The sequence below is a fragment of the Salvelinus fontinalis genome, chromosome 27, assembly GCF_029448725.1.
Source record: "Salvelinus fontinalis isolate EN_2023a chromosome 27, ASM2944872v1, whole genome shotgun sequence".
NCBI classification, from domain to species: domain Eukaryota; kingdom Metazoa; phylum Chordata; class Actinopteri; order Salmoniformes; family Salmonidae; genus Salvelinus; species Salvelinus fontinalis.
Genome location: NC_074691.1, coordinates 31113642 through 31129705, shown reverse-complemented (window position 1 = coordinate 31129705; position 16064 = coordinate 31113642). Strand labels below are relative to the sequence as shown.

Here is a 16064-nt window from a genome sequence, read left to right as displayed (position 1 = left end):
CACAGAAACTAGGATTGATTTACACACCAATATGCAAGACGATTTTAATGCAATACTTACTGAACAAGTAAAGGTTAATATTGTAAATGGGCTATTACAGACCTATTACTTTGGATTGATCATTGTGTTCCAGCATTGCACCATAGTTTTTGGAATAGTCTAGAGGAGTTAGTTGTAGAGGGCAATGCTGATGCACTGCTCAGAGTTTATTCAACCACTGTCCTAAAACCAGAAATTCTTCCTACACATAGTGAGAGGTGAATGATGCTGGTGCAGCATATATTTCTTGTGAAACTTGTATTGGAGTCCCTCCATGATTCAGGATCGCTGCAGAGGTTCTGCAGTGTGAATAAGCCCTTTCTCAAACAGCAGCTCAGCCAAGGACACCTGGAAGAGAGCACAGAATTACATCTGTAAGAAAACTGCAGTGCAGAGTCTGACCCAAGCACTGATTAGCATAACACAACCATCCAAATATCTACACTACTGACATGCAGAAAACTGCGTACATGTTGATAAACATACCTTGTCCTCAGCCGACTCGCATGGTAAGCTGCCCACTGTCACAAACTTTGGATACGCATGGATCAGAAACTCCATGCCGTCTGTTTGCTGAAAGAGTTGCATCATGTTGAACACAAAGGCCATCACTGCAGTGCAGCATCTCAGGCAGGCACACGTCACTGCTATAGTAGCAAGGCAATTCATTCATACCTCTGCTCTTATTTCAATGCTCTTGGGCTCCTCTTTGTGGTAGACTCTGGAGTTGTCTGCAGTGTAGTAAAGCCAAACTGCTTCTCCATCACTGCATAACCTGCAGCAGCACAAAGAAAAGTCAAGGTCATTTCTGGGAACATTTTTGTAAGAGCTCTGCTTTTGTAAGTCATAGGATATTACATGTCCGAGATCTACCTGGCGATTCCAGAACGGATGAGTCTGACTCTGGTCTGGCCCCTGATGGTCACACCCACGTCCACAGCCTCTCCATCCTCCCACCTGGAAGGAGCTCCCTGGACACTGCTGGCCCGCTCCTCTGTGGATTATCACTAGAATCAGTAACACTGGCCACGTGGCAGTCTAGACCAGGATCCCCCCCCCCCCGGTGAACATTTTGGTTTTTGCCCCAGCACTACATAGCTGATTGAAATAATCAAAGCTTGATGAGATGGTTATTTGAATCAGATGTGTAATGCTAGGGCAAAAACCAGCAGGACTGAGTTTGGGAAGCCCTAGAGCAGAGGCTCCAGACTTTTCACTCAGGCCCCCCTTCCAGCATCAGGGAACATCCCGCACCTCATCCGTTTCTATGAGCACTAGCACTGTTCACACCCCTCTAGTTGGTGGAGAGAATATTTAGCAGGTTTAAAGCTTACTTCCTACAATTATCCACATTTTGTCATGGGGTGCATAGAAAATGTTGCCATTTTAAAGCACATTTTTGTGCAATTCTATACATTTTGCATGTCTAATGTGATATTAAATGAGTCACATGTCAACAAAATCTATGGGCCAAAAAAAATTAACTGCTGAAATGGGCTATTTGATCTGGCATTTCTGACAAGTTACAAATAGCTTAATAAATAGGTTTGCAATGACAAGAGGAACTGATGATGCACTACCCAATTTAGAAATTGCACCATGTACATTCTACTATTACAACTTTCAAGAGTAACTTAAACCGGATGGAGTTCCTTTATTTTTTGGGGGGGGGCACAGTTTGGGAACTACTGGCCTAGAGGAGTCACAAAAGTCAACGTTAGAATTTCAGCAGTAGATATGTGGTACCTGCGGTGAGCATCGGGGGGAGACAGTCATGGAGATAGTCCCTAGCTTTCTGATCCACAGCAGCATCCACAGGGGCAAAGGTTGATAGCTTCTTCATCAGCCCTTCTATTCTGGATAGGAACTGGGCCCTGCGTGGATCCTCCTACACACACACACACACACAGGGCTTTCAAGAGGGTGCAACATTACAGAGAATGTTCAGATACACACTACCTTTCAAAAGTTTGGGGTCACTTAGAAATGTCCTTGTTTTTGAAAGAAAAGCAATTTTTTTTGTCCATTAAAATATCAAATAGATCAGAAATAGTGTATACATTGTTAATGTTGTAAATTACTATTGTAGTTGGAAACAGTTGATTTTTAATGGAATATCTACATAAGCGTACAGATGCCCATTATCAGCAACCATCACTCCTGTGTTCCAACACCAGTCTCAACGTCAACAGTGAAGAGGCAACTCAGGGATGATGGCCTTCTAGGCAGAGTTGCAAAGAAAAAGCCACATCTCATACTGGCCAATAAAAAGAAAAGATTAAGATGGGCAAAAGAACAGACACTGGACAGAGGCACTCTGCCTAGAAGGCCAGCATTCCGGAGTCACCTATTCACCGTTGACTTCGAGACTGGTGTTTTGCGGGTACTATTTAATGAAGCTGCCAGTTGAGGACTTGTGAGGCGTCTGTTTCTCAAACTAGATAATGTACTTGTCCTCTTGCTCAGTTTTGCACCGGGGCCTCCCACTCCTCTTTCTATTCTGGTTAGTGCCAGTTTGCACTGTTCTGTGAAGGGAGTAATACACAGAGTTGTACGAGATCTTCAGTTTCTTGGCAATTTCTCACATGGAATAGCCTTATTTTCTCAGAACAAGAATAGACTGACGAGTTTCAGAAGAAAAGTTATTTGTTTCTGTCCATTTTGAGCCTGTAATCAAACCCACAAATGCTGATGCTCCAGATACTCAACTAGTCTAAATAAAGCCAGTTTTATTGCTTCTTTAACCAGAACAGTTTTCAGCTGTGCTAACATAATTGCAAAAGGGTTTTCTAATGATCAATTAGCCTTTTTAAAATGAACTTGGATTAGCTAACATACCGTGCCATTGGAACACAGGAGTGATGGTTGCTGATAATGGGCCTCTGTACGCCTATGTAGATATTCCATAAAAATGTGTTTTTTTTAATATATATTTTTTAATTCAGCCATTTCCCGCTACAATAGTCAATTTACAACATTAACAATGTCTAGACTGTATTTCTGATCAATTTGATATTTTAATGACTTTTTTGTGTGCTTTTCTTTCAAAAACAAGGACATTCTAAGTGACCCCAAACCTTTGAACGGTAGAGTATATATTCTGTAGAACAGACATTCTTACTTGTCATGGGGCATAGGCAATGATGTCAGCTCTATTCATTCAACATTCTGAATTGTTCACCCTTCTGAACACACTCCCGTTGAGAGTAGGTGCTCAGAGGTCAATTGGACTCCAGAGACAATTAAACAACATTGTCTGAAGTACCTTGTCTGAGTTCTGCACCCCCATGTAGGTCAGGTAATCCACAGGCAGGCCTTGTCTGAAGTCCACGTCCTCCTCCATGGCCATCTCTAGGGCTGCTGGGACCACCTGTCAAAGATCATGTTCTGCATCAACCACAACACAAGCCTATACTTCCAAGTACATCCATGTTGTATAGACATGACATTGTATATCATTCAATATTTCAATTTTTTTTTTTACTCAGTGTAAATTGATCCATGCCCAATCTACATCAATGTTGATACAAAATGAGACAGAACTGGATAGTGTCACATACAAGGAAAGCAGAGGATTGATAACACACCTTTGCCAGTAGGTTTCCCCAGCTGTTCCTCTGGTAAGATGAGACAGTGATGTGGAGGGAGTGAGCATCCGGCAGGCAGTCCCCCTGGTGGATAAACCCTCGGGGGAAGTAGAGGAGATCCCCAGCCTCCAGAACCACATCCAGGATGGGCTTCCCGATCTCCGACTGGCTGAAGTTAGCTGGAGGAGGAGGAATACCAAACCATCTGTAAGGAATGAGGCTGAGGCAGAGGGGACTGGGAAGTGATCTGTCGTGCTTATAGTCTATTTATAGGTAAAAGGGTGGACAAAGAAAAACTTACGACTGGAAACGACAGGCAAAACCTCATCTTCTGACCTAAAAAGTGTAGCAATCAAACATCCCACAAAATATACAGAATTAGTTTCTCAACAGAGTTTAATGATATGAATCGTGTTCAAAATGGGTTGATGCATGGTCTAGGTGCTGATCACCGTTTTGGGAATTTTATAAACTGGATATAGACTGTTCATAACTCAGTCACCTGGGGTTGTAAACTCTCCAGTGCTTCTTCCCTTCCAGCTGAACCACAAAGGCCTCGATGTCGTCATAATGTGGAGCAAAGCCTTGTGTTCCTGGAGGTGTCAGATACCTGGGGACACAAAACGACGTCACTAATGTCACATGAGGTGAATCAGTATTCAGCATGAGGTAAGGATACAACATAATAGTTTGTCCTCAAGGAGGACATTTTCATACATACATGTTCAATGACTTTCAGGGCTCTTTTTTAAACAAACCTAACACAATGGTAAATCTTAGCGCTGGTGAAAGGGGTTTAGGACCAGGGATGTGTCAGAAATATTATTTATATTTTCACTGGAGTAATTGTGAGCGCAATAGCTGGGGCGAAAGAGCTGGGTTTTGACGAATAAATAAAATTATAAGTGTGGAGAGGGCTTGGCTACTCACTGGCCAATCAATGCATGTCAACGCTTAATACTGTATGCTGTTGTCTTAAGTTCTGGTTGTTATTGACAGTCTGCATTGTCATCCTGGTGGATTGATACAGTTTATTAAATAGCACAGGCTACAGTAACGAGTTCTAGCAACAGTAAAAACATCCAGTGTTTGCTCAGTATGTTGAGTCTTGACAATCAACATTGTTGTAATAGGCTTCAACGAGTATAGGACTTCACTAGGCTCTCCTAAATTGTATTTTATGTTAGAGGCACGTTCTCAATAAGCAAGATATGGCCTAGGCCTACCGTTGACATGGAGTTATATGGCTGGAAAATGTGAATACTTTTAGAGGAGCGCATCTTTGGTAAGCGGACAAGAGGCGCTCTGTGGAAATGGGGATGGATACAAACCTAATGGAGTAGCCTATCCACTGCAGGTAGGCCTATGTGAATAATGCAAAAGCTTGACGGAAAAAGCCTCATGAGTAAACCATTTAGAAACGTTTTATGGATAGGCTATTTGGCAAATGCATGGCCATGACAAGAAAGACAGCAGACACATTGCTGTTATAGTAGGGTAAGGGTAGCCTATAAGGGATTGTTTAACTAACTAAATAAATAAACGAAAACAGGAAAATAACTGACATTTTCTAAAAACGAAGGTCACTGGATCATCTCATCTCTTATTCCAAAACAGGAGCTGGCTAAAACAATGTACTATAGCCTACATAGATAACAGGAGCTGGCTAAAACAATGTACTATAGCCTACATAGATAACAGGAGCTGGCTAAAACAATGTACTATAGCCTACATAGATAACAGGAGCTGGCTAAAACAATGTACTATAGCCTACATAGATAACAGGAGCTGGCTAAAACAATGTACTATAGCCTACATAGATAACAGGAGCTGACTAAAACAATGTACTATAGCCTACATAGATAACAGGAGCTGGCTAAAACAATGTACTATAGCCTACATAGATAACAGGAGCTGGCTAAAACAATGTACTATAGCCTACATAGATAACAGGAGCTGGCTAAAACAATGTACTATAGCCTACATAGATAACAGGAGCTGGCTAAAACAATGTACTATAGCCTACATAGATAACAGGAGCTGGCTAAAACAATGTACTATAGCCTACATAGATAACAGGAGCTGGCTAAAACAATGTATTATAGCCTACATAGATAACAGGAGCTGGCTAAAACAATGTACTATAGCCTACATAGATAACAGGAGCTGGCTAAAACAATGTACTATAGCCTACATAGATAACAGGAGCTGGCTGAAACAATGTACTAAAGCCTACATAGATAACAGGAGCTGGCTAAAACAATGTACTATAGCCTACATAGATAACAGGAGCTGGCTAAATTCATGTACTAAAGCCTACATAGATAACAGGAGCTGGCTACAACAATGTACTAAAGCCTACATAGATAACAGGAGCTGGCTAAAACAATGTACTATAGCCTACATAGATAACAGGAGCTGGCTAAAACAATGTACTATACCCTACATAGATAACAGGAGCTGGCTAAATTCATGTACTATAGCCTACATAGATAACAGGAGCTGGCTAAATTCATGTACTAAAGCCTACATAGATATCAGGAGCTGGCTAAAACAATGTACTATAGCCTACATAGATAACAGGAGCTGGCTAAAACAATGTATTATAGCCTACATAGATAACAGGAGCTGGCTAAAACAATGTACTATAGCCTACATAGATAACAGGAGCTGGCTAAAACAATGTACTATAGCCTACATAGATAACAGGAGCTGGCTAAAACAATGTACTATAGCCTACATAGATAACAGGAGCTGGCTAAAACAATGTACTAAAGCCTACATAGATAACAGGAGCTGGCTAAAACAATGTACTATAGCCTACATAAATAAAAAGTGGCTGCTCCCAAATCTGATCTTTTAATAAAGCTTTGGTGAGTAAGATTTATTTCAAAGCGTTCTCACAAGCCAAGCCCTTTATGATAGTCTTGACAACTTGGCGAATGCATTACCAAACAAAACAGCCTTCATTGAGAGAGGAGACTATGCTTGGTTATGTTTTTAAATACGAGGTTACAGCACAAATTGAACATTGCTCTCGTTCCATGTGCATATGGACACTGTGCGTCACGGCTGGATAGGCTGCGCTTCCGCTGTCAACCGGGTTACCGCTAAGACCAGCTTCTGGTTGGTCTTAAATAGCCCCACCAGCACTGCCTGAAAATGGCACACGTTTTTAAGGACACAGCTCAGATATTGCCACCCCTCCAACTAGCAAGCTCATATAAGACAGGTAAATCACCAATCCTGGCGTTAGGTTTACAAATGTCAAACGAGTATGCATTTGACAATTGTACTGGCTTAACGCAACCCGGAAGTAGAGCCCTCAATGTTGTGTGAGAGCATCGCACTAGTCAGAGGTTGTCAGACAGGGTCACTCACATGTTAGCTCCTGCCATGCTGCCAAACTGCTCCTGGAGGATGGACAGCACACTCCACACAGTGGAGGAGAAGGCCTGGGGGTTCAGCATACGGAGGGAGCAACCACTCTGTGGATAATAATAATAATAATAATAAGCCATTTAGCACATGCTTTTACCAAAGCGACTTAGTCATGCATGCACACATTTTAGTCCCGGGAATCCAACCCACTACTGGCGTCATGTTCAACCAACTGAGCTAGAGGACACATGGTTGGGTTTCCATATTATGAGGTACAAAGAACTTACAACATGTTACACAGATATTGGTACGATCTAAATTCTAACCAACACTTGCTTACACTAAGTAAATACAAATTGGCAATCAGGAGACTTTAATTTGTTTTTTACCTCATAGAACTCCCATACAGTGAAAGGAAGAGCCCTCCCTGCAGGATTGTGTGTCTCTCTTTTGCCATTTGTGTAGCTGGTGACATCCAGGTTCACTCCATACTGAACATCATCCTGGAAATGTCAACAGCAACATTAACCTGATCTGATCAAACAAAAATGACTGAAGATGTCTAGCTAGTCATGACACCTTACCTGTCTTAAAATGCAATCAAACTCTGTTGTGGAGAACAGTCCCTTGTAGTAGTCTGGATTCTGACGTTTGATCAAAACGGGCTTCTTTTCCCATGTATCCCTGCGATGAAGGAAGTCAATAAAGTTAAAAAAAGTATATCTCCCTGTGCAATCTAGTCCATGATTGTACTGAGAAAACCAAAAGCTACACAGGCATCAGTACCTGAAGAAGCTCTTGGAAGGAATGGGTTGGATAAGCCACTGGAACAGTTTGCTGGCCCTCTCCCGGCTGTTGCTAACTTCAGCCAGGTCACTCAGCAGATCCTCTAGTGTTTCTCCGCTTTTCTCTCCACACACATTTTCCTGCATACAGCAAGACAATGACAGGTATGGCTAGAGAACCACAGTCAAACAGTTACAGCACGTGAACAAGTGGCTTCAATATAGAGGGAGTGAGTTTGATTGTACAAACTAACTTCTTCAAGTCTCTCCAACCTCTCCTCTCTCTGAGACGATTTGATGACCTGCTTGACCATTGGTTTCATTTTGGCCTTTTTGATGGATTTAGGGGTCTGGATGCCATTTTCCTTTCGCTTCTTCTTCTTTGGTATAACCTAGAAAATCATCCAGTAGGCAGAGGCAATCAGTTTGAAATGGTTTCAGGTAATCATATGCACATTGCAAAAGTATATTCAACAGATGGACATTATTCAACAAGCCCACTTCACATTGCATCAGTTAGCTAGCTTTCTTCCGTAGATTTGTCAACCCAGTTGATTTGCGTGCCTGCCTAACACAAGACAATGTAAAGTCACTTTTACCAAAACTATCTGAAATTGCAGGGGGGCAAACACCAGTAATAACATAACCACAAGTACCTGCACAGATGATGTTTTAACTTCAGGAGTCGATTCTAATAGCGCATGTTGGTACAATTCAAAAGCTGACACATGTTTCTTCTCCATGTTGTCGAATATTTGTCATTCCTGACGTCATCAGCACGCGACAAAGGGGAATCCTTTTGTACTGTATGTAAATTAGAAAACTCCAGCGTAATAAAACACTTTATCGCCCTCTACTGTGCAGGCAGTGAGATGCAGCATATCTCTGCCAAAGATACTGGGGCCTCACGCAAAAGTTGGAATTTATAAAAATTTAACTTGATGTAAGAATGTGCTCACCTCCAGGCAAACGTTAGACCATGAGTATGCACATCTGCTATTGTGCGGTTCGAGCAGATCCATTTGTCAAGACGTTGACACATAAAACAATGAACCCGATATTTAACCGGATGTATAAATGTGAAGCATTCGGTTTAGCGTTTCCACTCACTACCAAATATGGTGATGAGAGTAAGCCCAGTGGCAAGCAGTGGGAGAAGATTGAGCTAGATGGGTTTTGGCTGACATTCTGCAAATTTTCTCATTGATGAAACATTTGATCCGAATGAAGTTATCTGTTTTGTAGACTTTATCCTTTGTCAAAGTTTGATAAAAAATTTTTTTAGAACGAGTGCAAGGGCGGATTGAGTTACTACACACCCGCACTTCACAGAGCAGGCGTTCCCAAATGGAAACATGCAAAAATAAACCCGTCAATAGGATCTCACTGCTCACCTCCTTGCTTAAAACTAGCTCTTATGAGAACCGCCAAAGGAAAAGAAGACCCAGAGTTACCTCTGCTGTTGGAAATGCATTCCAGGTGACTACCTCATGAAGCCAGTTGAGAGAATGCCAAGAGCGTGCAATGCTGTCATCAAGGCAAAGGGTGTCTACTTTGAAGAATCTCAAATATAAATATATTTTGATTTGTTTAACACTTATTTGGTTACTACATGATTCCATATGTGTTATTTCATAGTGTTGATGTCTTCACTACTTTTCTACAATGTATAAAATAGTAAAAATAAAGAAAAACCCTGGAATGAGTAGGTGTGTCCAACCTTGACTGGTACTGTACATTTCACTCGTACAATATTTTATAATAAGGCAGATCTATTACCGTGAGCATGTGACAGCAACAAAAAAAAGACCGAACACACCTCCAGGCTGTGTAAGGGCTATTTGACCAATAAGGAGAGTGATGGAGTGCTGCATCAGATGACCTGGCTTCAACAATCACCTGACCTCAACCCCATTTTTGTACTTTTAAATTCATGATGTATACCCATTGATTCTTGAAGAATACAATTTAGACTAAACTTGAGCTTAGTTCAACTGTCATACCCCATCAGGCTCCAAAATATAGGCCTAAGCGTGTTTTACTCCTTTTTTGATAAATAATGTAATTGTAAACAAACACTGTATAGCGTCAAAACATGGTTAAAACTGTAATGTTGACGGATGATCAGTCCTTGCATCCATATCTCTCTGTCTATGACTCGGAGAGTTGTTACATTTCTCCACCTCATCCCCAAATCAGTGGCGAGATATTCTGCTTTGTTATTGTTTGAACTGCAGATTCTCCCTTTAACTGTTCAAATAATGACATCGACTGTTTATGGATGTTTATTTCATTTTTCGTGTACATTAAGTAAATCGTGTTGGCTTGCCGTACACTAGTATCAGACACTGTATACAACTCCCGAGTGGCGCAGCGGTCTAAGGCATCGCAGTGCTGGAGGTGTCTCTACAGACACCCTAGTTCGAATCCGGCCGTAAATTGGGAGTCCCATAGAGCGGCGCACAATTTCCCCGGGTTTGGCCGGTGTAGGCCGACATTGTAAATAAGAATGTCTTCATAACTTCCTTGCCTAGTTAAAGTAAAACAAATATTTTACAACTGCTCAGTATACAGTCTACCTTTTATGGCCACCAGGTGTAGCACTTCACCTACAGTTTGTCCAATGTTCAGCATCTCCTACTCCCAGAATGCTTCAGTTATGTGTTTGCCTCAGTGCTCAATGCAGCCTTGATCGTGCACACAGGGGGATCTAGCTACTCGTACAGCGCGCGATTGGCATAGACATGCTTACAATAATACAACTTAACACCGAGCATGCCATTTTGTTATCAACTTGTAAAACGCGAAATATATTTTGAAGCTGATTGAAGTACATATATACATTTTACATTTTGGAGCATCATACCGGGTGAGTAGCACGCTAACTAAGCTAATGTTCGTCTGCTAGCAAGCAAATGCCCATTGTGGCTAACGTTAGCTGGCTAATTGTCCCCCCCCCCCCTTTTCTCAATCACATTATATTGTCTTATTATTATGCGGAGACGTCTATTCCTTTCTGTAGCTATTCCGTAATTAACTTATTTCGCCTCGAGTATTGTGCACTGAAAAAACCTTATCGCCAGCTGGTTAGCACTGTGTGTGTGTCGTGTCGTTATTGGTACCTTCTCAAGAGTGTTTGTGTTGATCTCTCCCTCTGACCGACACACGTCAACTCGAGCATCCAGTCAGCGTTAATCTGATGGCAAAAAATATATCAATTTGAAATTACAAAACGGCACTCGATGATTGTGTTACAAGTATGTTTATTGTAGCAAGCATCGGAAATAATTAGCTAGTTAGTCAATGCAACCCAAAAGTAGCGTGTCCTTTTCCCCATTTGATTTGCACGCTGCATTGTAGTTGGCTAGCCGGCACACTGGATACACTCATTTTCAAATGGCTAATGTTACCATTGAAGGGTGAATCATGGTACAGTACAATGAAGGGTGAAACCAACAACAAGGATTTAGAACCAATACATTGTAGCTTTTGTACCATTTTGTAATATTGTTCTGGGCTGAGTGTCCCAAAAACTTCGTAACACTATGATGCTTTTGAGAAACCCAGTCCTGTTCTGTTACGTTAAGCTTCAGTAGAGGTCCCAGATGAAGCTACCCCTTACTAATTGTGGTAACGGCTAAGACTAACCTCAGGGTTGCCTTACCGCTAGTGGCCTATTTGGATTTCATATGATGATTTCATATGATGTTTTAAAGTGTATCTTGTGACTGGAGTATGGATACTTTATTGAAAACAAGTTAGTATATGCACACTCCTCCATAGTCGCATTATCAACAGTAATATGCCTAGTTATCCCTTGACCATGACTATGTTTCATTAAACTAAAGTTATTGGAAGAAGGCATCTTCCATACCGGGGAGTTTTGTTTAGAACCCTCGACGATCAATCTGAACATTAACGGCAGATAGCCTAGTGGTTAGAGCTTTGGGCCAGTAACCAAAAGGTTTCTGGATCGAATCCCTGAGCTGACAAGGTACAAATATGTTGTTCTGCCCCTGAACAAGGCAGTTAACCTACCATCGAACAGTGGGCTGTCATTGTAAATAGGAATTTGTTCTTAACTGACTTTAAAAGATTAAAAAATGAACAGGCGTCTCTTGCGGTACAGTTTTGGAAGCATAATAAAAAAAGTTAAATTGATACAGGCCTAGGTTATAGGCAAGGTTAGTGTTCCCACACAGCCATATCTGAATGACCATATTCTAAATGTGTTTTCTGTCATTCTGAGCATCGTGGGTGGACGCCCTAATCGGGGGGCGTCCACCCAATGCATATGGGTCCAGTAAATTTCTCAAATGTCCGGTAAATTAAAATGTTGCCGGTCAAATGTCCAGCGCCACATTTTGTGCGCCACATAACGGAAACCCGGTTGCAGTTGATATAACACGTAGAAGATTTGAGGGCAATTCAGTGGGAAAGGCAACCTGAGCATATATAAGCTAATGATGGCCATATAGGCCAGTATGTCTAGGGGGGGCCTTGATGGTCACATTAAAACAATCTTAGGCATGTAGATAGTTTTATTGGTTCAATAATATTCCACCTGTTCAGCAGCATCAGATTTAGTTCATAGAAGTTTGCCGTGGGTGGGTGATTATATTTGTCCTTTTTCACACTGCCATTGTGAACAGCGACCATGGAGCAATTGGGGCAAGTGCCTTGCTCAAGGGCACATCAACAGATTTGCATCTTATTGGTTCAGAGTTTCGAACTAGTGACCATACGGTTATTGACCCTAACGCTCTAACCGCTAGGCTACCTTCTGCCCAGTAGTGACAGACCGGTGATGTAATTGTTTCCCATGGACCCCAGCAAGAGAATAAATCAATATGTACCACATGGGTTAACAGCCTTTAACAGTGGACAAGGTTATTGATCCTCTCATAGGTGCTTGATAGCTGTGTCGCCCAATGATCTTCTCTTGTGGTCACCAAGTAATCAACCTTAGCTGCAAGTTGTGATATTGACACAATCAGCATTCCATTACTGTGCTGTGACATGAGCTCTTGTTTTCACACCGCCTTTCATTAAACATTTTAACCCTTTACACTTGTACACAGGTTGAAGATGGCTGATTTGGACACTGATAAGGTCCTATATTGGAATGCAGTGGCTGTACAGTAACATGTTATAAATGACATGGCTGACTTCGTCGTCAGTTGAACGGTGTTTCCTCCGGCACATTGGTGCGGCTTGCTTCTTGGTTAAGCGGGTCGGTGTTAAGAAGGACGGTTTGGCGGGTCATGTTTCAGAGGATGTATGACTAGACCTACACCTCTCCCGAGCCTGTTGGGGAGTTGCAGCGATGAGACAAGATCGCAATTGGATATCACGAATTTGGGGGAAAAAGGGTGTAAAATACAAAAAAAACTATTAGGAAAAACAAACAAAAAAATGGTCAAATGTCTGTCACTCTTAACCTGAGGCCCATTGAGGCTCTGAGACACCAGAAATGTGGAAGCAAAAAGTGTGCTTGCTTTAGTTCCTCAACAGCACAGCTATGAGAGCTACAAATCACCTGATAGTTGAAGACTTCTTTGAATCATAATAGTGCATTGAAATGACTTAGGAACTGTGCACACTCTGGAGAGGTGTGTGTCCGCTTGGAGACACAAGTTAGTCCTCTCACTCAAACCCTTGTCAATTTGTTGTCCTATGTTGCACCTACTCCACATTTTCCAGGAATATTCTTATGTCAAATTTTGTTATCAACAAATGCAGCGAAAAGTACAGTAAATGTAAAATGCGCATGAAATCAACAGTGTAATGTTTGGATTCTGTCGTGTCAGGTGAACTGTTATGTCCTTAACTTTGGTCTAATAATATTTCAATGATCTCCAAACTGTTCCCTTTCAATTGCTACCATGGTTATGCATATGCGCTTCATATTTCTTCTGTAAGAAACATTTTAATTTAGCCCTATCCATATAGGCCAATTCCCACAAGTGTAAAGGGTTAATTCTTTCCTTATGCAGCAATATTGTGTGGGGAATTACTTCAGCAAGCTTAATGACAATAAATGAGCAAATAATCCAGAGGTGTTGCATATGGCAGTGTCTGCTCGACCTTCTCGTTGGCGACGCGGAGTGTGTGCAGAAGTTTGGCTGTGTTTGGCCTTGAGTGTTCGTGTTGCCGGGCGGGCTCTAAAGCCGTACTCGTCAACATCTGTTTTATGCTGTCTCGTTTTCTGACAGTGCAAGATGTATTTATATAGGGCCAAGCCACTCACTTCTGCAGTTCATTTTATTGCATTACAGAGAACATAAACAGATGTCAACTGTAGGTGGAGAACGTGAATGAATCAGAGGCTGATTTAAATGAACTTGAAGAGTGAAACATTGCACTGTGTAAGAGAATGTTGGTATGAGAGAGAGATGTCAGAATTCATGTGTCACTTGGTGGAGATACATGCATGTTCAATGGTGGCCTGCTTCACTTCCCGGGATTACTTAGCTAATCCATTATCTCCCAAACGACATTTTCCCAGAGCCCCGTCTGCCCTCTTTTTTTCTTTTTTCCCTTCTTTTTTTTCCGAGGACCTCGATAACAATCCTACCCACACACATGGTAAACATACAGTATGTGTTAAGATGAAAGCAGTTCAAAATAAATACCTAGCCAACCTAGCATGGGCCAAGGGTACATTTTTGAATGGCAGCCCTGTCAGTGTCTTTTCTTAGTGAGGTGCCAAAACAACAGGACATAATATCCTGTGAAAAGGCACTTAACCTTTCTGGCGCAGGCGTTCTGCTAGCGACCCACCTCAACAACATCCGGTGAAATTGCAGAGCGCGAAATTCAAAATTACAGAAATATAAATGTTTAGCATTCATGAAAATACAAGTGTCATACATCAAAATAAAGGTTAACTTCTTGTTAATCCAGCCGCTTTGTCACATTTCAAAAAGGCTTTACGGCGAAAGCACACCATGCGATTATCTGAGGACAGCGCCCTGCATACAAAAGCATGAAAAACATATTTCAACCAGGCAGCTGCGCATGAAAGTCAGAAATAGCGATATAATAAATGCCTTACCTTTGAAGATCATCTTCTGTTGGCACTCCAAAAAGTCCCAGCTACATAACGAATGGTCCTTTTGTTCGATAATGTCCTTCTTTATATCCCCAAAAACTCAGTTTAGCAGGCACGCTTCATTCAATAATCCACCGGTTTCCCTCCTACAAAATGAATCCCAAACTTTACCAACAAACTTATCCAAAACAAGTCAAACAACGTTTATAATCAAACCTAAGGTACCCTAATACGTAAATAAACGATACAGTTTAAGACGGAGAATCGTTATTGTCTTTTCCGGAGATAAACAACAGAGAACACGCTCTCATCCACACGCATGAAAACACTACAGCCAAAATGGGAGCCTGAAACTCTTTCTAAAGACTGTTGACATCTAGTGGAAGCCCTAGGAACTGCGATCTGGGAGGATTTCGCCTCATAATTAACATGACAGCCATTGGAATCAGTGGTAGGCTGAATTATTTTGGGGGGGGTGGATAGATGCTGCTGGAATGGTTTGTGGATCAATGTCCACAACATCGAATATTACCAAGGTTGATTACGTGTTACTGGAATGGATCAAGTATTACCATAGTTTTTCTCATGTCAACATGCTTTTTTTTTTTTTTTTTGCTATCGCATGCTTACGATAATAGATCTACCTTATTATAAAATAGTGTACAAGTGAAATGTACAGTACCAGTCAAGTTTGTACACCTACTCATTTCAGGGGATTTCTTTATTTTTTACTATTTTCTACATTGTCGAATAATAGTGAAGCCATCAAAACTATGAAATAACATATATGGAATAATGTAGTAACCAAAAAAAGTATTGAGCAAATCAAAATATTTATATTTGATATTCTTCAAAGTAGCCACCCTTTGCCTTGATGACAGCTTTGCATGCTGTTGGTATTCTCTCAACCAGCTTCATGAGGTAGTCACCTGGAATGCTTTTCCAACAGTCTTGAAGGGGTTCACACATGCTGAGCACTTGTTAGCTGCTTTTCCTTAACTCTGCGGTCCAACTCATCCCAAACCATCTCAATTTGATTGAGGTCGGGGTATTGTGGAGGCCAGGTCATCTGATGCATCACTCAATCACCCTTCTTGGTAAAATAGCCCTTACACAGCCTAAACATTTTTTAAATTCATAATTGTTTTGATAACGGTATTTACATTTTTAAAATGTATATAAGTTAAAAACACTAAGTAATTGATAGGTCTACCTTGT

General features: G+C 41.3%; 2 protein-coding genes across 2 annotated transcripts in view; one reads left to right on the top strand and one right to left on the bottom strand.

The window, feature by feature from the left end:
* Positions 1-14: 14 nt before the first annotated feature.
* Positions 15-8582, bottom strand: LOC129825454 (ribosomal oxygenase 1-like). Its single transcript, XM_055885565.1, has 15 exons — positions 8449-8582; positions 8047-8184; positions 7794-7933; positions 7592-7691; positions 7397-7510; positions 7008-7114; positions 4129-4236; positions 3928-3962; positions 3627-3805; positions 3305-3409; positions 1786-1927; positions 913-1033; positions 715-814; positions 526-612; positions 15-387 (listed from the first exon to the last, which is right to left on the bottom strand). The coding sequence occupies exons 1-15, from the start codon at positions 8533-8535 to the stop codon at positions 319-321; spliced, it is 1632 nt and encodes a 543-aa protein (XP_055741540.1). The 5' UTR covers positions 8536-8582; the 3' UTR covers positions 15-318.
* A 1867-nt stretch (positions 8583-10449) lies between these two features.
* The window catches only part of LOC129825450 (exostosin-like 3), a 59116-nt gene continuing 53501 nt past the window's right edge, over positions 10450-16064 (top strand). The window contains exon 1 of the mRNA XM_055885560.1: positions 10450-10661. The gene's annotated coding sequence lies outside the window, so the exon portion shown is untranslated. The remainder of the gene's footprint in view (positions 10662-16064) is intronic.